Here is a 21,767-nt window from a genome sequence, read left to right as displayed (position 1 = left end):
CCTTAGCTTTATATGAAACTTCCACATGTGTTTCTGATTTATAAATTACAGATGTCTTTTATGTCTTTAAAGTTTTTTTTGAGAGTTTCATAAACGAGTACGGTATTTATATAATTTATACTTCCCCCTGCCACACACCACCTGGTTTCAACTGTTTCCTGAGACTGGAGCAGAAACCCAGGAATCCACTCACCCCTGCATTCTTCATGCCTCCCGAGTCAGGCTCCGTTGCCATCTTGGGACGGACACCCCCCCCCCACCCCGCCCCTTTGAGTAGCAGCTTTTTTTAAAAAGATGGCGCATGCTTTTAATCCCAAGGCAGATGGATCTCTGAGCCTGGTCTACAGAGTGAGTTCCAGGAGAGCAGAAAATGCCGTAGGTTGTCTTTTCCGGGCTGGAGGCTTAGCTGGTTGAGTTTTGCTTTGCTCTAGCTCCGACCAGGCCTCTCCTCAAAGGCACTCGTCTCCTTAACAATTCCATCCTCTCTTCCCGTGCGCCCCCTGGCGGTAACACCGAGCTTCCTGGTGTTACTCTCCCTCTCCAAACATTTTTGGATTTATGTATGTCCAAGCCGTTCTTTTTCATTTCAAACCTTTGTATGCATTACTAATGAAACCATGTTGAAAATATAAGGCTACTTAACTAAAAGCTGGGGAGTCAAATCCATAGCCGAACCGCGAAGGAAATTGCCTAAGAAAAAGCGAAATTGTCACGCCGGGGATGGAACCCAGGATCACCACGATGCCCGACCAATGCCCTAATAAAAACTTTTAACTGAATAAGAAAGAAAAAGACAAAACTGTAAATGGTTTGGCTCACCAGCATTTTAACGAGGCGTGAGTTACAGCCGACAATTGGCCGATGAATTCAGGACTCCAGGTGGAGAGTTATGTCCTCTCTCTAAGTTTAGGGAGCCACTTCTGCCTGGCTGGGGGGGGGGGGGGGGGGAGACAAGCTGTTCCGGTCACCCTTCTGTTTAAGATTCACCGTGACTCCTGCATCAGACATCTCCTCCCATTTCAGTAATTATAAAAGTCCCCAGTTCCTTTTATTCTGGCTTGGTACCCTCTTTCCCTCTGTAATCTCGAGAAGATAGGTTTTAATGTCAATGGCGGTTTCCACAGTGTCTCTTTTACACAATTTCAAGGTTGGTACTTCTGGTGGGAGACCAGCTGTTCTGCGACCAGGAACTGCAGCCTATGTTCCCTCCATTCGCCCTCAGCATTGGCTTCTATCCACTCCAAGGCCAGAGGCAGCTGCCTGTAGCTCTCTCACGGGACGGTGTCATAATTCCATTCTTCCCTAATCATTAAAAATATACATTGAGCCGGGTAGTGGTGGCGCACACCTTTGATCCCAGCACTTGGGAGGCAGAGGCAGGTGGATTTCTGAGTTTGAGGCCAGCCTGGTCTACAAAGTGAGTTCCAGGATAGCCGTGGCTACACAGAGAATATATATTGAAAATAAAGAAAATGAAAAAAAAAATTGAGGCCAGCCTGGTCTACAGAGCGAGTTTCAGGACAGCAGGACAGCCAGGGCTAAACAGCAGAAACTCTGTCTCAGAAGTGGGGGTTGTAGGGGGGTAGGTGGAGGAAATCCTATCCACTGTTCCTCTTACTACTAAATCACATTACCACATAGATTTCCTCTTGGTGGAATTTTTTTCAGACACAATAATTCCCCAGTGTACACACTGTTTTATATCCCGCGCCTTTAAGTCACCATGGGCCTCGTCTAAGTCAGGGTTCATATTCCTGCACAAACATCATGACCAAGAAACAAGTTGGGGAGGAAAGGGTTTATTCAGCTTATACTTCCACACTGCTGTTCATCACCAAAGGAAGTCAGGACTGGAACTCACACAGGGCAGGAACTGGGAGGCAGGAGCTGATGCAGAGGCCATGGAGGGGTGCTGCTTACTGGCTTGCTCCCCCTGGCTTGCCCAGCTTGCTTTCTTTTAGAACTCAAGACCACCAGCCCAGGGATGGCACCACCCACAATGGGCCCCTCCTCCCTTGATCACTAGTTGAGAAAACGCCTTACAGCTGGATCTAATGGAGGCATTTCCTTAAGGGAGGCTTCTTTCTCTGTGGTAACTCCAGCTCAAGTTGACACACAAAACCAGCCAATACAGGCATATTTTCCCACTGTTTGAATGCTCTTTAAAAATAAGGTATTTAGTGTGTTATTTGGATGGTTTGATCACTCTACCCTGTCTTCTGTCTTACCTTTCCTTCTAAGTGATTCTCTACCCTCTGGCTGATCCATTCCTTTTGGTCTGACATCATGATGTCTCTTACAGCACCTTTGGTCCCCAAAACAATGGGAGAATCTATACTTTCTTTCTTTCTTTCTTTCTTTCTTTCTTTCTTTCTTTCTTTCTTTCTTTCTTTCTTTCTTTCTTTCTTTCTTTTTTTGGATTTGGTTTTTTTGAGACAAGGTTTCTCCGTATAGAACTCTGTGAGTTCTGCTGTCCTGGAACTCACTCTGTAGACCAGGCTGGCCTTGAACTCAGAAATCTGCCTGCCTCTGCCTCCCAGAGTGCTGGTATTACAGGTGTAGGCCACTACCACCGGGCTCTATACTTTCTTTCTATTCTTGAAACAAGGTTTGACTATGTAGCTCCAGTGTGCCTGGGACTCTCTACATAGACCAGTGTGCCCTCATACTCACAGAGATCCATTTTCTTCTGCCTACTGAATGCTGGGATCAAGGACATGTACCTTCAAACCTAGCAAGAAGGTCTGTACATGAAAAGAAAGGCTGTAGAGCCAGTGGTGGTGGCACACACCTCTGATCCTGGCACCAGGAGACAGAGGCAGGCGGGTGTCTGTGAGTTCAAGGCCAGCCTGGTTTACAGAGTGAGTTCCAGGACTGCCACATCTGGTAATGCTAGCAGTGAGGTCCAAACCATACACGATGGCCTTGCCCCATCCATTAGCTGTGAATGGGGCAAGATGTGCATTTGTAAACTTTGTCTCTCCAACCCTGGAGGGCCCAAAGATGTACGGGTGAAGTCCGAGCATCTTAGCGAACCCCGGCAGACTCCGAATGCATCGTGTCACCGCAGCAGAAACTCGTATCTTATCTGCACTGAGGTAGCCCAGCCTTGAGACACCTCTGACTCCATCCTCTCTCCTCTCCTTGGCAGGTTTCTGTCCAGCGGTTCCTGGCAGGAAAGAGCAGGCTTCACATGGAGGGTGGCTGCCTCCTGTGCGGCTATCTGAGGCTGCTCCCCATGTTCCTCATGGTGATGCCAGGGATGATCAGCCGCATCTTGTTCCCAGGTGAATTCTTGACTCCCCCTTGATGCCCCCTTGGCAACCTGGAGGACGTTTGAAATAGGGTGTGTCTTCCTGAGGTGTAGTGGTTCTTGGGGCTGCCTCTAGGGCCGTGTGTTTGAACAGACCTGCAACAATACAGACATTCCAAGGCGATAAGGAGGCTGGAAAAACAGATGAAAGCATTTCCCCACGGCACAGTCTTGTTCCTCCCCACCAGAGGCCCAGCCACAACTTTGGAACGCAGTCTTTAGGAGTTCCGGGTGCTCCGTCCCATCGCAGGCCTCATGCCATGGGTCTCAGGTGATGAACAGGGATCTTTTTGATACAGTTTGGTACAGTGTTTCTTACAGTTCCAGACTGGGTATTCACAGTGCTTGCTGAACTCAGGAGACAATCTAGAAGAGGCTGCTGGGGAGGTGGGGAGACTGGAAGAAAGACCCACATTCTTTCCACTAAATACAATTAACAACTTGGCTGCCTCTCCTAATGAGTGATCAGAATGCCATGACGTATTTCATCCCCCACGTTGACTGTTGCTAACTCGACCTGTCTCTCAGGCAACAAGTCTGAGAGACAACAGAGAACAGTTACTCTGGAAGGTGTTACCATAAGTGTAGTGCTCTAGTTAAGTTTCTGTTGGTGTGATTAAACACCGTGACTAAAAGCAACTTTAGGGAGGAAAGGGTTTACTTCATCTTACGCTTCCAGGTAACAGTCCATCACGGAGGGACGTCAGGGCAGGGACTCAAGACAGGACCCTGGAGGCAGGAACTGAAACGGGCTATGGAGGAAAACCCTTTGCTAGCTTGCTCTTCATGGCTTGCTCAGCCTTTCTTATGTAACCCAGAACCTCCCAGTGCCCAGGGGTGGCACTGCCCACAGTGGACTGGGCCCTACCCCGTCAAACATTACTTAAGGAAATGACTCACAGATTGCCTACGGGTCAACCCGATGGGGACATTTCTTCGACTGAAGTTCTCTTTCCCCAGATGACCCTAGCTTGTGTTAGGTTCACACACACACACACACACACACACACACACACAAACCTAGCAGCCCAGGTAGCATGGGGGGAATTCTAGCACTGCATCCCTGCTAAGTGTCTCTGTCGAGGTCAAAGAAAATGGAGAACAGTTCTTAGTATTCAGTTGCATGCGCGGTGGCCACCTCTCACTCTACCTCACCCTTCGGTCTGCCCTGGGACCTGGGACGTGCTTTCTTTACTCCCCTACCCGACTCCCAGCTTTAATAGAGAGGAGGGCAACTCAACATCTCACCCTTTGGTCTTCAGTAATCAAGCAGTGCCATTGGGTCTCATGGATATTTATAACTAGAAAATCAACCTCTCTGCTCTCTATGACTCGGGAGGGTCTAATTTATCAGCTTGAACTATGTCCATCTTAGCGCAAAGGGTAGTGAATTTCTGAGTGGGGGTCTTGGAAAGCCTGGTAGAGGTTCTGTGGCCTGCTCTGGGGCCGGTAGGACAGAGCACTTGACTTCCTAGATCCCCAGTCATAGCTCTTCGTCCCTTTGTATAGAAAGATCATGGACTGGATCCATGATCCAGTGGATCAGGGATCTGACACCTACCTGTCCGAGTACGATTCCTTTCTTTCTTTCTTTCTTTCTTTCTTTCTTTCTTTCTTTCTTTCTTTCTTTCTTTCTTAAATTTATTTTATGTATATGAGTGCACTGTAGCTGTACTGATGGTTGTGAGCCATCATGTGGTTGCTGGGAATTTGAATTCAGGACCTCTGCTGGCTCGCTCCAGCTTGGCCCTGCTCAGTACACGGTAGCGGTCTTCAGACACACCAGAAGAGGGCGTCAGATCTCTTTACGGATGGTTGTGAGCCACCATGTAACCACATGGGATTTGAACTCAGGACCTACAGAAGGGCAGTCAGTGCTCTTACCCGCTGAAGCATCTTTCTAGCCCCGAGTATGATTCCTCAAGCTTCCCTTTCCCCAAGCTTCTCAGAGTTGAGAGCCCTACAGCCAGGATATTGATCCAACCCTTACTGCTCTCTGCAGACAAAGTGGCGTGCGTCGTGCCCTCAGAATGCCAGAAGTTCTGTGGCCGAGGAACCGGTTGTAGTGCCCTGGCCTACCCAGTGCTGGTCTTAGGAGTGGCGCCTCCCGGTAAGAAGTGGGCGTCTCCACCAAGGGTTCGCTGACTCCCATTGGAAAGGCCGATAGGAGGAGCCTACAGGAATGGCTTCCTTACTGGACAGCCCATCACTCTGCACGTAGAGGCCATGCTGTGTGTTGCTGACTCAGGCAGGAGCAAGGCCTCGGCCCTCTCTTCCCTTCCCAAGCCTGAAGTACACATCCTCACAGAGGCACAGCCTGGGCACACTTGATTTGTATTATTTAGGTAACCTGCTCATTTATTCAGAAAACTGGTTCCATACAGCCTAAGTCTTTGTTGCAAGCCCCTAGAACACAAAACACCAGCACGGAACAGTGTGGTTCTCAAACTGATTATTATACTGTGGGATTAAAGACCAGCTACTGCTCAGTCACACACTGTTCTTCAACAGGTGGCAGTGAGCCTTCACATTTACTTCACCGGATTCCAATGAAACGACCAAATACATATTTTTAAAGAAAAAAAAAAGTCGGCATCGTCCCTGGAGATCACATTTGCACAAACTCCAATACGGACTGAGGGAGACACTGACCACACTACAGTCTAGGAAGGGAGCTATCTAACTCTCATCCTGAGCCTTGGGAAGTACCCTGTCCTAAAGCAGCCAGGGCTAGGACTGTAGGGTAGTGCTTAAAGGAGGGAAAATTCTGGAATCCCACCCTTGTGTCTTCTAGCCCTGGAGGACCCACTAAAATTAGCTGGGATACTGCCACAAGGAGCGGTCAGATAGGGTTACCTTTGGACTCTCCTGATAGCACAAGGACCTTTCAACCGGGCAGTGGTGGCGCATGCATTCAATCCCAGCGCTCGGGAGTCAGAGGCAGGTGAATCTATGAGTTCACGGACAGTCTGTCTACAGAGTGAGTTCCAGGACAGCCAGGGCTACACAAAGAAACCCTGTCTCAAAAAAAAAAAAAAAAAAAACGGGAAAAAAAAAGGGAAAGAAAAATCCAACAAAAGAAAACAAAACAAATTCAAACAGAGCAGCGCCCCCACCAGGCAGCGGGTAGTGGTACAAGCTGTTACATCTCTAGTGTGATGGGTGACTGCTTCCTCTGTTTGGGCACTTACCTTCTCTACAGCATGGCTTCTCCACAGACTCGATAAGCCCGAGTGAGCCAAATTAAAGTATAAAGACAGGCTTACTGGGGCAGGGGGCGGGTGGGTTTCCCTGATCTCACAGGAGGAGATCGGGGAAGTTGCCCCTGGGCTGGGGGGTGGGAGGGCTTCCTATAGGGTATGGAAGAAGAAGTGGTGGTGGGCTGGTAAGGTATGGGTTTAGCTTTGTTAGGTGAGATTAGGGCCCTGTAAGTGGGTCTTAGGTCCGGTGGCCACTTTGGAATCTGGAACCAGGTGTCAGCTCCGTCTGCTATTCTGTGTAGGTAATCTTCCCCGGGCTTTTAGGAGAGTAGGCTCCTGACCGGAAGAGAGAAGCAGGGACCTCCTGGTTCCTGCCATCTTGGCCTTCATCCCAAAACCTCCTGCCTAACACCTACATCTTAATGGTAGGCACAGTCTGCCCACTTCACAGATGAAGAGCCGTACTTCTTGCTTAGAGCAAGGAGCCCCTCCAAGTTGGGGCACACCCCATCCACCTCACAGGGCTGTAGTAAGCAAGGGTACTCTAACCTGGCACAGACTAACCCTCCCCAAGAAACTGTAGCTCCCATGATTCTGGAAGGACGCAGCAGGAAACTAGCGTCCTGTCACCATCAAATGACAAATGCAGCACAGCGTCTTAGATGGAATTCGGCTTCAGCCTTGCCCAGGCTGCTTGTTTGAAAGCACACACTGGTGTCTGGCGATGGTCCTTTGGAGGCGGAGGCCTCCTCGGGCCTGGCCAGAGGAGCCGGAAGACCAGGCAATGTGTTCCTTTTCTTCCAGGCCTGAAAGGCTTCATGCTGTCCACAGTGTGCGCCTCCCTCATGTCTTCCTTGACGTCCATTTTCAACAGTTCCAGCGCCCTGTTCACGCTGAACATTTACACCTGGATTCGGCCTGCCGCCACCGAGAAGGAACTCATGATATCTGGCAGGTGAAGTGGCCAGTCATGTCAGTCACCGCTGTCAGTGACTGCCTAGAAAGTAGGCTGCTAATACTTGACATAGAATTATTGTTTTTTTTTCTCAGTCCATGTGGGTGTTGGGGGTTATTCTTATGCGTTTTCATGATGATAATGTAAGGCGATGGTTGTCACAAAGAGTACTGTGTCCATGTGGTTTAAAAAAGGAACTATTGATTATAGCGAGAATAAAAATGAGCATAGTTTAATGTACCTCTCCTAAATAGTCCATCAAGGGATATTTATACAAGCTGACCTATTATTTCACTTAATCCTGAGGGAAACTGTTAAAGGCAACTTTCGCTTGTCTTTTTTGTAATTGGAGAAAAAAAAGTTTTTCAAACAATATATTATGGTCACACTTTTCTCTTCCTCTAACTCTTCCTAGATGCCCCCCCCCATTTCCCTACCCACCTCACTCTGTGGCCCTTCTTTCCCCCTTTATTTATTTATTTTTTATTTTTTTAAAAAGATTTATTTATTATTATATCTAAGTACACTGTAGCTGTGTTCAGACACACCAGAAGAGGGCATCAGATCCCATTACAGATGGTTGTGAGCCACCATGTGGTTGCTGGGATCTGAACTCAGGACCTCTGGAAGAGCAGTCAGTGCTCTTACCCGCTGAGCCATCTCTCCAGCCCCCTTCTTTCCCCCTTTAAAGCAAGTGAGCAAGCAAGAAAGAAAAAACCCAACTCAAGTCAACCAAACCAAAACAACAAAAAACACAAACACAGGGCTGGAGAGATGACTCAGTGGTTAAGAGCACCGACTGTTCTTCTGAAGGCCTTGAGTTGAAATCCCAGCAACCACAGGTGGCTCACGACCATGTGTACAGCTATAGTGTACTCATATACAAAAAATAAATAAATAAATCTAAAAAACACAAAACAAAAACACATAACAAACAGTGAGGTGAAAACTTAGTCAGAACCAGAGTCTGGAGTAGAACGCAGACTCAGGATCCAAGCGGCGCACACCTCTTTAGAGTTGTACCCAGTCTATGAGCTGACCATGCAGGATTGTCTACTTATGGAACTCACATCTGTATGTGACAGGCATCTCTGAGAGCCCAGGAAAGAATGTCAGGAGATCGGAGACCGGTCAGCAGCAGCAGTGAGCTGTATTCTGTTCTCAGTAGAATACTGAGAATTCAGTCTGGTGGCCTGCCAGAGGAAAGAGACACCTTGCCATAATACAATCATCTTCCTCTTCCTCCTCCTCCTCCTCGTCCTCCTCTTCCTCTTCCTCCTCTTTCTCCTCTTCCTCTTCCTCCTCCTCCTCTTCCTCCTCCTCCTCTTCCTCCTCTTCCTCTTCCTCCTCCTCCTCTTCCTCCTCCTCTTCCTCCTCCTCCTTCTTTTCTTCCTCCTTCCTCCTTCCTTCTTCCTTTTTTCCCTCTTCCTTTTTTTCTCCTTCTTCCTCCTCTTCCTCTTTCCTTCCTTCTTCTTCTTCTTTAAAACATAATCCTCCACACATCAAATGAGGTACAAGAAGAAAGAAAGAGTGGCCCCTTGTTCTGGAAAGACTCAGTGAAGCAGTATTTGGCAAAAACAGAACAGGGAAGTGGGAAGGGGTGGGTGGGAGGACAGGGGGCGAGAAGGGGCTTGCGGGACTTTCGGGGAGTGGGGGGCTAGAAAAGGGGAAATCATTTGAAATGTAAATAAAAAATATATCGAATAAAAAAAAAGAAAAAAGTAAAAAAAAAAAAAAAACCATAATCCACCACAGACAGATTGATAGCCAAGATTTATTTATTTATTTTATGTATGTGAATTCACTGTAGCTATCTTCAGACACACCAGATGAGGGCATTGGATCCCATTACAGATGGTTGTGAGCCACCATGTAGTTGCTGGGAACTGAACTCAGGACCTCTGGAAGAGCAGCCAGTGCTCTTAACCTCTGAGCCATCTCTCCAGCCCCCCAATCTAGTTCTTAAACACTGCAAACACGGTAATGAAAATAATGAGTGTAATTTAACTTTGTGACTTAACCCTAGATGCACAAAGATTGACACATAAGACACATGAAAAGCAAGTCATATGATCCCCCTCCACACACACACCAAATTTACAAAGCCTGTGACAAGTGTGAATTAGATGAAATTCCAAACAAGGAATTCGAACGAATGATAATAATTATGTTCAAAGACCCAAAGAAGACACAAACTCTTGGGTGAATTTCGGGAGAACACAAATGACTGAATGAAACAAGGAAGTCAATTCTCCACGTTATATTATAGTTAAAATACTAAATATATAGGTCAAAGAATGTATATTCAAAGTTGCAGGACAGAAACACCAAGTCACACCCAAAGGCAGACCTTTGATCAGAATAACAGCATACTTCTCAACAGGAACTTTGAAAACAAGGAGGGCTTGGAATAAAGTATTTCAAGTTCTGAAAGATAAAACTGCCAACCTAAATTTACTATATCCAGCAAGATTATCCTCTACAATCGAAGGAGAAAGAAAAACCTCATGTGATACTTTGTATATGCTTGGCCCAGGGAGTTGGAGTAGGAGTGGCCTTGTTGGAGTAGGTGTGTCACTGCAGGCGTGGACTTTAAGACCCTCATCCTAGCTGCCTGGAAGCCAGTCTTCTCCCAGCAGCCTTCAGATGAAGATGCAGAACTCTCAGCACTTCCTGCACCATGCCTGCCTGGATGCTGCCATGTTCCCACCTTGATGATAATGGACTGAACCTCTGAACCTGTAAGCCAGCCCCAATCAAATGTTGTCCTTATAAGAGTTGCCTTGGTCATCGTGTCTGTTCACAGAAGTAAAACACTAAGATACCTTCTCATGATAAAAAAGTTTACAGGAGTTTATGACTACTAAGCCAGCTCCTACAGACTGTATCTGAAGGAATCCTTTGAACTGAAGAGAAGAAAAACACACTCACAAGGCTACAGGGGCAAAGGCGGGTAAGCAAAGAAGAAATGAGAAAATACAAAACGCAGCCAACTCAGCAAAGTGACAGGAATTAGGGATTAGTTCAAGAACTCTGAATACTAATGGCATCTCAATTCTATAATAAAGAGACACGGACTGGCAGAGCGGTGTGTGCGTGTGGTATCTCAGCAAACACCACATCCAGCAGAGTGTTGGTCCGCATGAGGCAAGAAAAGGTCTGTTTCAACACCACTCAGTAGCCAGTTTTAGTTTAAACTTGAGTCCCCAGACATTGAACAGTTTATTTTAAGCATATTTAAGTACAACACAATTTTAGAAAGAAAAAAAAAGCTTCCTGGTAACAGCTCAATTCTGTGTGCACAGTATAGAGTTTAAGGTATGACCACATCAAAACTCATTGTACAGTACATGTGGTCTCTGTAGGCTTAGATATTTCAAAACCTACTTTAATAATATGCTCCGTTCCCTCTTCTAGCCCAACGTCCAAAGATAGGGGAGAAAAGATGGTAAATAGGACAAGGGGACGTGGATCTGTTTAGTAGTAGTGCTTTGTGGTGACTCCAATCTCTGCTGTCGGGATACCAGCAGTCCACTTAAAAAATGTCACCAAACACAGATCAGCACCGGTGGCAGGATCCAGCAGAAACAGCCAGGCCTCCGCAGAACTGGCAGGAGTCAGTGGGAGAGACCAGGACCATCAGGGACGCCAGGAGAAGTTCTCTGCCCTGTGGCACCTCACTCAGTGAAGTAGAGATCAGTGAAGATTCAAGACCAATGAAGCATTGCACAGCTGGTAAGCTTGCTAGCTATGCAAGCGATCCACCGCTGTCTTTGAGACTTATTTATACTCTCTCCAAATATGTCCTCTCACAGGTCTTGCTTCAGCATCCCAAGACATAACCAGAAATTTCCACTCCAGATCTCTTCCATAAAGGTGGGTGAGAGACAGCTTAGTGGTTAAGAGCACTGGATGCTCTCCCAAAGGTCATGAGTTCAGTTCCCAGCAACCACATGGTGGCTCACAACCACCTGTAATGGGATCTGATACCCTCTTCTGGTATGTCCACTGAAGACAGTGACAGTGTACTCACATACATAAAATAAATAAATAAATTTTTAAGCAGGTCAGTGGAGGTACATGCCTTTAATCCCAGCACTGGGAGGCAGAGGCAGGTGGATTTCTGAGTTCAAGGCCAGCCTGGTCTATAGAGTGAGTTCCAGGACAGCCAGGGCTACACAGAGAAACCCTGTCTCGAAAAACCAAAAATAAATAAATAAACAAAAAACTAAAATAAAAGTAAAAAACAAAAATTAGAAGAAAAAAGAAAAGAATCCTGGTGAATTCAACTTTATAAAATAAAGAAACAGATTAGTCCCAATTTAATAGCGTGGGCGATGTCAATAGTCCAGTTTCTCCAGCTCACTCTACCAAAAAACAAACGGGGAAACATCTGATTTAAATGGCACCATAGATCCAATAGATTCTAGTAGACATGTAGAGTGCATTTCTTTCAAATGCTGAGAGCCACTAAACTCTCCCCCAAGTAGATCCCAACCACAACAATAGTAGTCATAATAATAAACATAGACAGTCAGGCGGTGGTGGCGCACGCCTGTAATCCCTGTAATCCCAGCACTCTGGGAGGCAGAGGCAGGCGGATTTTTGAGTTCGAGGCCAGCCTGGTCTACAGAGTGAGTTCCAGGACAGAGAAACCCTGTCTCAAAAAAACCAAATCCAATAATAATAATAATAATAATAATAATAAACATAGACAACTAAGGAAAAGCTACTGGTTAGGCTTTGCAGGGTTTCTGTGCAGGAGGGAAATCTTCACGTCATCACTGAGTGTTGGTCTACTTCACAGGTTTTTTGTTATAATCTTGCTCGCTGTCACCATTGTCTGGATCCCCATTATAGAAATGGCGCCCAACGAGATACTGTTTGAGTATATGCAGGTTCTTAAGAGCTGTCTGACCCCAAGTGTGACTGCCGTGTTTCTGCTGGCCGTCTTTTGCAAGAGGGTGAACGAGCCGGTGAGTATTCACGTGGAATGGTGTGAGAGGCTGTCTTCATACCCTAGATATCTTTACAAGAGCAGCCTCAGCCCAGTCTCTTGGGTATCAGGAGTTCACACAAGGGCATCATCTGCTTTCTGAGAGATGACCTCTTTCCCAGTGGGGTTGGTCTAAACTCACTGTTGTGGGAAAGGATTTTTTTTAAAAGATTTCTTTATTTATTATATGTAAGTACACTGTAGCAGTCTTCAGACACTCCAGGGAGTCAGATCTTGTTACAGATAGTTGTGAGCCACCATGTGGTTGCTGGGAATTGAACTCAGGACCTTCGGAAGAGCAGTCAGTGCTCTTAACCGCTGAGCCACCTCTCCAGAACCCAGGATTTTTTAAAAAAGATTTATTTATTATTTTATGTGAGTGCACTGTAGCTGTCTTCAGACACACCAGAAGAGGGCATCAGATCCCATTACAGATGGTTGTGAGCCACCATGTGGTCACTGGGAATTGAACTCAAGACCTCTGGAAGAGCAGTCAGTGTTCTTAACCACTGAGCCACCTCTCCAGCCCCTGGGAAAGGAATCTATCACCTTTGTTTTCTTCCCTTTCTTCCTTACCAAGTAAAGCTGCCCCCGTAAGCTTGTGGAAGTGATGAAAACCAGAGCGAACCCCTCTGCTGCATCCTTACCTCTAGACAACTATCTCCCTCCCTGGCCTCTGCCCATGGAGGGAGCCCACACTTTGTGTTGAATTACAGCGGTAGATTCCTTCACTTTCTCTGTGCTGAGATGATTATTTGAACCAACTCTTCAGTCACGCTTCAGAGCAAAAGGAAAGAGAAAGACCCACTCCCCTGCCCCAAGGGAAAAAACAAACCCAAACCAAAAGGTTCCAATGGATGGTTAATTTTATCAACAATCTTCCGTGTATAAACTGATGGTGTGACTGCTCCGTGGTATGGTTGATGAGGAGAAGCCTTTTATTATAGATATGAGAGAGACCAGTCAGAGGCATCTGGAAGAGTCCAGGACAGAGAGAGAAAGAAGTAGACTGGATATAGCCAGTGCTGGGGCGGGGTCGGGAGGGAGAGAGACAAGAGAAAGTATATATAGAGGGAGGTAGGAACAGAGTGGGGGAGGGGCATAGCAGGGATAGCAGAGTTATTAAGGAGAATGAGTCGTTTCAGGGAGGGAAGCCCATGGGCTGGAGAGGGTTTAGGGTAAGGCAGGAGGAGATGGGGTGTGAGGTATCCGATACAGGTGCTGGGGACTGAATTTAGGTCCTCCACCAAAGCAGCAAATTCTCTCTCTCTCTCTCTCTCTTTGGTTTTTTTGAGACAGGGTTTTTCTGTGTAGCCCTGGCTGTCCTGGAACTCACTCTGTAGACCAGGCTGGCCTCGAACTCAGAAATCCGCCGGCCTCCGCCTCCCAAGTGCTGGGATTACAGGTGTGCGCCACCACCGCCAGCCTCAGCTTTCTCTCCCACCCCACCCCTGCCTCACATCCCTTCAAATACCCTGTGTTACTATTTGTCTGCATTCAAGATCCCGCCTTACATCCGCCCCAGCCTGAGAGAGAGACTCTAGATCCGACTCCTGAGCTGCTCTCTGGTCCTTACCTTTACAGAGCAGACGGTTAGGGTACGGAGGAGCATGCTAGCATGAACTCTGAAGTGTGTGACAGGGACTTGTGATACGGAGGGAGTTCAGAGGCCATCGTGAGCTCTGGTGGGCCGATGGGTACCACACGTAGTTACATGACCCTTCTGCCAACCACTCCACTCCTTTGGGTAGAGGGGACTAGCTTCACAGTCTCTGGAGGAACGCCGTCTTTTATCTAACCACCAGAAATCCTCCTCTAGTCTAGACTGAGCACATTTCTGGATGTTTGGCCTGCCTTTGGGGGTTTAGGGAATGGGGATTTCCTTTGGACCTGATCCTTTAAAGGCATAACTAGCCCGAGTGTCTTACATTTCTTATTGTCTTTAATTTTCTTTTTTGAATTATGTCTTAAACTTTCTTGTTACCCTGGGCAGAATTGAAGCAGCCTAGTCTTGCACAAGTTCCCACGCACACTCCCAAGGTCATTTGTGATCTGTCCCCACACACTCGTGTCAGACCCTTCCTTCTCTGTGGACGGCCCACAGTTCCAGGCTGCCCCAAATCAATAACTGCTGATCTTCCCCCTTCCCCCTCGACCCTTCTCCTACACGGACTGCTTGCTTTGCCAGGAATATATTTCGGCTGCCTCACCTGGCAGAGAATTCTTTCCAAGGCCCGTCTCGGCTGCTCAGTCCCTTAGACCCCACCAGCACCCCCCCACTCACCCTCACCCTCTACCCCCTCACCCCCCACCTCCCCCCACCTCCACCCCCACCAGGGCTGCCAGTCCACCCAGCTCACGAAGACTTAATGTAGCAGCATAAATGTCAGAGGAGGAACCTGGGCCCCAGAGTGGCCTAGCTTTGCTCTCCTTGGGAAGGGATGGGCTGGAAGGGGAGGGGGCCATAGAAGTCAGCCTCTCTCTGGCGACAACAAACTTGGGATATTGGCACATCTCCAAAGCTCTCCTGCTGTCCCCGGCTCAAGGTGACAGGTATACTGTACACACTTCCTTGGTCACCTCTACTAACCTAAAGCATTTTCCCAGGCTCTCTCTCTCTCCCACCCAGTTTTGTGTAGGGTATCCATTTGCTTCTTTCATATCTCTTTCCAGAAGGGATTGCTTTCAGTCCTTTGACCAAATTTTGAGCTCCCCCCCCCCGCCCCTCTGTAGTCATCCTGTCTTACACCCACCCCAGCCTGCAAGAGTCTCTCTAGGCACGACTCCTGAGCCAATATCTAGTCCTTGTCTTTGTAGAGCAGGCAGACGGTCTCACTGGGGGCAGCAGATGACACAAGGTGAGCAGATATAGCGACAGAGTATCTAAGAAGGGCCGTGAGGCAGAGGACCCACATCTGGTATGTCTGTAGAGGCCTCTGGACATGTATGTGTGCAAACCTGTCATCAGAGAGGAGGGAGCCTTCAGGCTGTCAGCAAGCCTGCAGGGTGTTTTCTTAATTAGTGTTTGGTGGGGGAGGGCCCATTGTGGGTGGGGCCATCCCTGGGCTGGCGGTCCTGGGGTCTATAAGAAAGCAGGCCAAACAAGCCATGAGGAGCAAGCCATGACCTCTGCATCAGCTCCTGCCTCCAGGTTCCTGCCATTTGAGTTCCCGTCCTGGTTTCCTTTGATGATAGGCTGTGATGTGAAAATATAAGCCAGCTAAGCCCTTTCCTGCCCAACTTGCTTTTAGTCATGGTGTTTCTTCATAATGATGGTAACCCCGACTAAGAAAGGCACATAATACACATACTTAAAAGTAAAAAATAAAATAGATTTGAGACATGGCATATGGGGTGAGACATGATGTAGGGGAGAGGCATGGTTAGGGGTGAGGCATGGCGTAGGGGAGAGGCATGGCATAGGGGAGAGGCATGGTGTAGGGGTGAGGCATGGTGTAGGGATGACGCATGGTGTAGGGGAGAGGCATGGTGTAGGGGAGAGGCATGGCGCAGGGAAGAGGCATGGTGGAGGGGAGAGGCATGGCGTAGGGGAGAGGCATGGTGTAGGGGTGAGGCATGGTGTAGGGGAGAGGCATGGTGCAGGGGAGAGGCATGGTGGAGGGGAGAGGCATGGTGGAGGGGAGAGGCATGGCGTAGGGGAGAGGCATGGCGCAGGGGTGAGGCATGGTGTAGGGGAGAGGCATGGCGTAGGGGAGAGGCATGGCGTAGGGGAGAGGCATGGTGTCGGGGTGAGGCATGGTGTAGGGGTGAGGCATGGTGCAGGGGAGAGGCATGGCGCAGGGGTGAGGCATGGCGTAGGGGTGAAGCACACTATAGGGTTGAGGCTTGATCCTGGTGACAGGTGCTGAGAAGTCACTGGAGGGTCCAGGAAGAGACTCAGCATTCTCTAGCAGACGCTCCTGCAGAGCCAAGGGAGAGTTAGGAAGGAGGTGGGGACCCCTGAAAGAGAAAAGATGGAGGAGGGGAGGGCCAGGGGAAGGGACTGGGCTCGGGACACGTGTTGGAAGCAGAGGCTAACATGATTCGCTGAGGGATGATGGGAGAACAGCATAGGAAATGAATGAGCCAGAGCTGGCTCCTGGGTCTGACCCGAGCATGCGCTCTCGGACCTGGGCGCCCACGCTGGAAGAAGGAAGGTGAAGCTCTTTCCGACAGTGTGAGATGCCTCAGTTAAAAGTGTTTCCAACTTTTCCTAAGTCCCCTGCTCGATGCGAGGACAGTGCCACGGCCTGGCTTCTCCTCCCGTGCTCAGACCCTGCAAGGTATCAGTGCCCCCATTACAACGCACCTAACTTTAGAGCCCAGCTCCTCGGCAGAGGGAGGAAGAAGCCACATTGTCTTGCCTAACATTGTCTTTGTCTAACTGTCTTCCGGCTTCTTTGGCAGGGTGCCTTCTGGGGCTTGATTGCGGGAAGCGCCATTGGTGTCTTTCGACTGCTGGCCGAGTTTTACTACGGACCCGTGACCTGCGGGGTAGACCGCCAGTGTCCCGTCTTCATCTGCGGCCTCCATTACCTCTATTTTGGCTTTTGCCTTTTCTTGATCACCATTCTGATCATACTGGCCATCTCCTTAGCCACGGAACCGATTCCTGATCACTATGTAAGTGCCACCGTAGGTCAGTCAGGAGGCTCAAGGAAGAGTCAGTCCCACAGGGTAAATCACCAAGGAGGGGAGGAATGGCTGGATCCTGGGAACAGGGGCATCATGGGTGGAGTAGGTCAGAAATGGGCAAAGGACCATAGGAAGGAGCCTGGCTGCAATTGAGTGTTGGCTCAAAAATTCCCCCACAGTAATAATAATAAATAATAATAATAATGATGATAACAACAATAACAACAACAATAAAATAATGATAAACAAAAGCTGTTCAATGGTCCATCAGCTACAAACTCATTTAAGTCTGAGACTTGGACTTACAAAGGGCTTATTGTCCCTGAAGCACTGAGTTCACTGATCTCAGTCTAGACCCATGCCGTCAGGGCAGTTCATGCAGAAGGCCCAGGGGACAGGATTACAAGCCTCAGAGATACCTGTCAGCCTCCTCTTCACAAGCTGTTTCCCACTCCCACCCAGGAGGCAAGTGTCAGTCATCTGTTTTACGTATTTATTAGAAACCTTGGGCTTGGGCTGGAGAGATGGCTCAGCGGTTAAGAGCACTGACTGCTCTTCCATAGGTCCTGAGTTCAAGTCCCAGCAACCACAGGGTGGCTCACAACCATCTGTAGAGAAATCTGACGCCCTCTTCTGGTGTGTCTGAAGACAGCTACAGTGTACTTAAATATAAAAAGAAATAAATCTTAAAAAAAAAAAGAAAAAGAAACCTTGGGCTTAGAGAAGTTAAATACCTTGTCCAAGGTAATGAGCCTATTACAGTGTTATGACACACTCCAATGCCACTCTAGTCCAAGGAATTGGTGTTGGCAGGAGTGGGGGTCCCGGGCACCTGTCAATCAAGAGGGAGTGACACAGACGGGTATGGAGATGCAAGACCGCCTTGCTTGCAGCTTTACCTAGTCCGGACAAGAGGGTGAACTCTCTGGTTAAGAGTGACGTCAGAGCTGACCGGGGCAGAAGTATTACCAGTTTACGTCAGCTGGGTAAACAGCACATTTCAAGGCAGCCTAGGTCACCCAGGGAAAACCTGTTATAAAGAAGAGAAGCAGATTTGGATACATGTCTGTGGGCCAAGGCCCCAGGGTGACACGCCTTCCCTGCTCTCTCCACACCCAGCTCCACGGTCTCTGCTGGAGTTTGCGTAACAGCCGACAGAGGAGACTAGCTTTAGATAAAGAGATGAGGTGGAAGACCTTCCCCAGTTTCACATCCCAGCCAGGTAATGAACGGTAACCCCACCCCCACCCCACCCCCCCCCCAGCCTGGGGAAGCCACCCTGTGTGGACCCCGAAGCCAGGGTCTGAGCTCAGGCACACAACCCCTCAGCACACAGCTTGACGAAAGATTGATACAAGAACATGAGGTTTATTGTTCCCTGTACGTGGGGTCACTCATCCTCGCAGGCAGAGTCAGCCCCGAACACAGAAAGCAGACATCTTTTATACGCTATTTGCGAGGGGGGGGGGGGTGGATTACTATGAATAATATATTTTAAAATTTACAGGTTAAGAGTGATTTTTGCAATAAGATTGTTGACAGTTTGTGGCCTTCCCTGGGACCCAGTAGCAGGAGGGGCAGAGGGGGTGATTCAGAGAAATGTTACTTTGATTTTGTCTTGTCTTGGTCACTTTGTACGTTAAAACTCTGTTTATGCTCTCAAAAACTCTGCTCTCCAGCTACCAGTGAAGGCCAGGAGCCTGTCAGCTCCTCAGCCAGGGGGATCTCTGTGTTTCTTACAGGGGAAGCCACAGATTAAGCTTCCAGCAGCTCACCACAGAGAGGCACTGTGACTGGGAAGGAACCTTGCTCTCCACACAGCTGCCCCAAACACCCCCTACCCCATTATTCTTACCCCAAGACACATCCGGACTGAAGCGCTATACTTTCTTCCCACTAAAATGTTTCTGGGGTTGTTTGCACACATGGAATCTATGAGACCAAAGGATGGGGGAGCCAGGTGATGATGGAGGGGTGGGCACCAGAAAGGGAGAAAGGGAAGCCTGGTGCTCTAGAGACATTTCCCAGAAATGTTTGTGTGATGGGTGAAGGTCGAGTCTCGAGAACCAGCCTTTGGGTTTAGCCCCTTGCACACACAGTGCACACGCGGCCGTACCTCTGACAGAGCACTCCAGAAGCACAGTGCTGGGGGAGAAGTACTAGTGTGTAAAAGAAGGGTCACGGTGGAGAACGCCTCCCTCAGGTTTCTTCCAGTCAGACTTCCACTGGAGTAAACGGTCACTTTCAAGCTGGGGAGAGAAGGCGTTCCGCGGTTGGGTAACCAGTCAGCAAGCCGGGAACCTCGAAACGTGCCCCTGAAACAGCCAGATGCTCACTACACAGCCTTACCTGGAAGGTGTCTTTGAACTCTGGCTGAATCACTAGATGACTTCTCTGAATATCTCCAATGCTTCTCCCTGCAGCCTGTGTGTCCGATAGAGTAATGCCGTAATTTAGACCAGAAGCCACAGGATGACAGGGGATCGGGACTCTCAGCCACAAAATGAGATAACTATGTCACCAAAGGGTCCTTCCTGTAACGGAAGCCATTTTCTCTGGCTGAGAGTTCCATAGTCTCCGAGGCCTCCCCTGTTGCGGTAAATCTCCAGCCTCAGCTGCAGGGACAGGGGGCAGGAGACACGGGTTCAGGAGACATCAGATGTCACAGCACAACCAGCTCTGACTGAAGTGGAGTTGTCTTGTCACCCAGCAGAGCCCTATTCCCAGGAGTGACTAGGAGAGGTCACGTTCTGGGCAGTGGCCGGGCCCTGAGTAGTGGGATAGAACTTAGCACGGCGCTGATGCTGCTGGCCAGCCCCGGCTCTGAGGGGTCAGCCAGCACCATCAGCGCAGACAGACTCTGGTGTGATGTGCAGCTCCAGTTAGGAGTCCCAGAGAAAGGAGTGGCAGCCTTCTGAAGCTACTAGGCCCCCCTTCTGGGTAGCCATAGGATGGTCCTCCGGAGCCCTGGTATCTGCAGTTGTCCCCGCTGGCCAAGCAGAGGAGTAGGGCTTCCAGGAGAAGACACGGCCTAGAAGTTACTACAGAGAACAATGTCTGTTTCTAGGACTTATGGGGTTCCCCCTGTCCTCCAATGCATAATGCCTCAGGGACAGGTGTACTGGCTGGTGTTGTGTGTCAACTTGACAGGAGCTGGAGTTATCACAGAGAAAGGAGCCCCTCCTTAAGGAAGTGCCTCCTTGAGATTCAGCTGTAGGGCATTCTCTCATTAGTGATCAAGGTGGGAGGGCCCATGGTGGGTGGTGCCATCCCTGGGCTGGTAGTCCTGGGTTCTATAAGAGAGCAGGCTGAGAAAGCGGGTAAGCAGCACCCCTCCACGGCCTCTGCATCAGCTCCTACCTCCAGGTTCCTATCCTGTGTGAGTTCCTCTCCTGACTTCCTTTGGTGATGAACAGCTGTGTGGAAGTGTAAGCTGAATAAACCCTCTCCTCCCCAGCTTGCTTCTTGGTCATGATGTTTTGTGTAGGGATAGAAACCCTGACTAAGACAGCAGACGTAGACAGAAGAGAGGCCACCACTTGCTTGTCCTATACTTAAAAGGATGGAGAACGGTATTGTTGACATGGAACACAATGGGTCCCTATAACACTTACTTGGGCTGCCTAATCAAGAGGATCTGAGCTTTCAGCACCCCAATATTCCCCAAGCCCCTTTCTCACCCTGTGTCTTAGTCGTTTTTTCTAAGAACTTTTCTTGCACAGGCTGACAACAGGCTTTCTTTCTTGCTTTCTTGCTTTCTTTTTCTTCTTTTTTATTTATTTTATGAGTGCTCTATCTGGATGCCCGCAGTCAGAAGAGGGCACCAGATATTACAGATGTTTGTGAGCCACCATGTGGTTGCTGGGAATGGAACTCATGACCTCTGGAAGGGCAGCCCACGCTCTTAACCACTGAGCCATCTCTCCGGCCAGACAACAGGCTTTCATATAAGGAGTCCGAGGAACTTCGTGCTGCTGAGGTAGGCCTCACTGCCTTCCTGCTTGGCCCCTGACCATCCATTCCCTCTCTTCCAGGTATGTTTGGGGAGGCCCACACCTGCCTCTGGAAGTTCTGGGACTTGTTCTGTGGTCTCGACACACAGCCAAAGTCTAAGACAGGCCCTGAGATCACCACCGAGGAGGAGTTAGAGGAAACCTGGAAGCAGGTGGTATCCATGGACAGGTCAACGGCCTTAGGGATTCTGGCCAGGAGAATGGCGGCCAGAAAGAGCGAGGAGCACATGGACAAGATGAAAGACTGGAGCGAAGACCTGGACAGCCCCTTCTGGAGGAGAGTCGTGCAGGCCAGCGCGGTGCTTCTCTTCCTGCTCCTCATTACTGCCCACATCTATTTTGCCTGACGACTCAGGACCTGCTGCCCTTTCCCAGACAGCCTGCTTCATCATGGAGGGATGAAGTGTTTCGTTTATAGAGATCCAACAATATGGAGCTAAAGACCTCACCACTGGACATCGGCTCTCTCTCGGGGTATTAACTCGCGGCAAGTACTAACAGCTGGCGCGCATGCGTGGACAAAGAGCCAAAGCCAGTCCCTGCGGTTTACAAACTGTGCCAGTGAGGACATCTGCTCCTCTCCTGGCTAATTCTCATCTCTAAATTTCTTAAGCAATACATGCTTTCCTTTTTAAATTTAATGCTGGCTTAAAAA

The 21,767-nt window shown here is 48.9% G+C and overlaps 1 protein-coding gene across 1 annotated transcript in view; it reads left to right on the top strand.

Moving 5' to 3' along the window:
- LOC127670210 (sodium/glucose cotransporter 1-like) overlaps positions 1-21,459 on the top strand; it is a 45,927-nt gene extending 24,468 nt beyond the window's left edge. The window contains exons 8-14 of the mRNA XM_052164587.1: positions 3,152-3,287; positions 5,316-5,423; positions 7,318-7,468; positions 12,276-12,444; positions 16,872-17,087; positions 18,219-18,321; positions 21,134-21,459. Coding sequence (XP_052020547.1) covers positions 3,152-3,287; positions 5,316-5,423; positions 7,318-7,468; positions 12,276-12,444; positions 16,872-17,087; positions 18,219-18,321; positions 21,134-21,459 — 1,209 coding nt within the window. The remainder of the gene's footprint in view (positions 1-3,151; positions 3,288-5,315; positions 5,424-7,317; positions 7,469-12,275; positions 12,445-16,871; positions 17,088-18,218; positions 18,322-21,133) is intronic.
- Positions 21,460-21,767: the final 308 nt, after the last annotated feature.

This window comes from Apodemus sylvaticus, chromosome 19 (assembly GCF_947179515.1).
Source record: "Apodemus sylvaticus chromosome 19, mApoSyl1.1, whole genome shotgun sequence".
In the NCBI taxonomy this organism is placed as follows: Eukaryota; Metazoa; Chordata; class Mammalia; order Rodentia; family Muridae; genus Apodemus; species Apodemus sylvaticus.
This window is presented reverse-complemented; position numbering and strand designations above follow the sequence as displayed.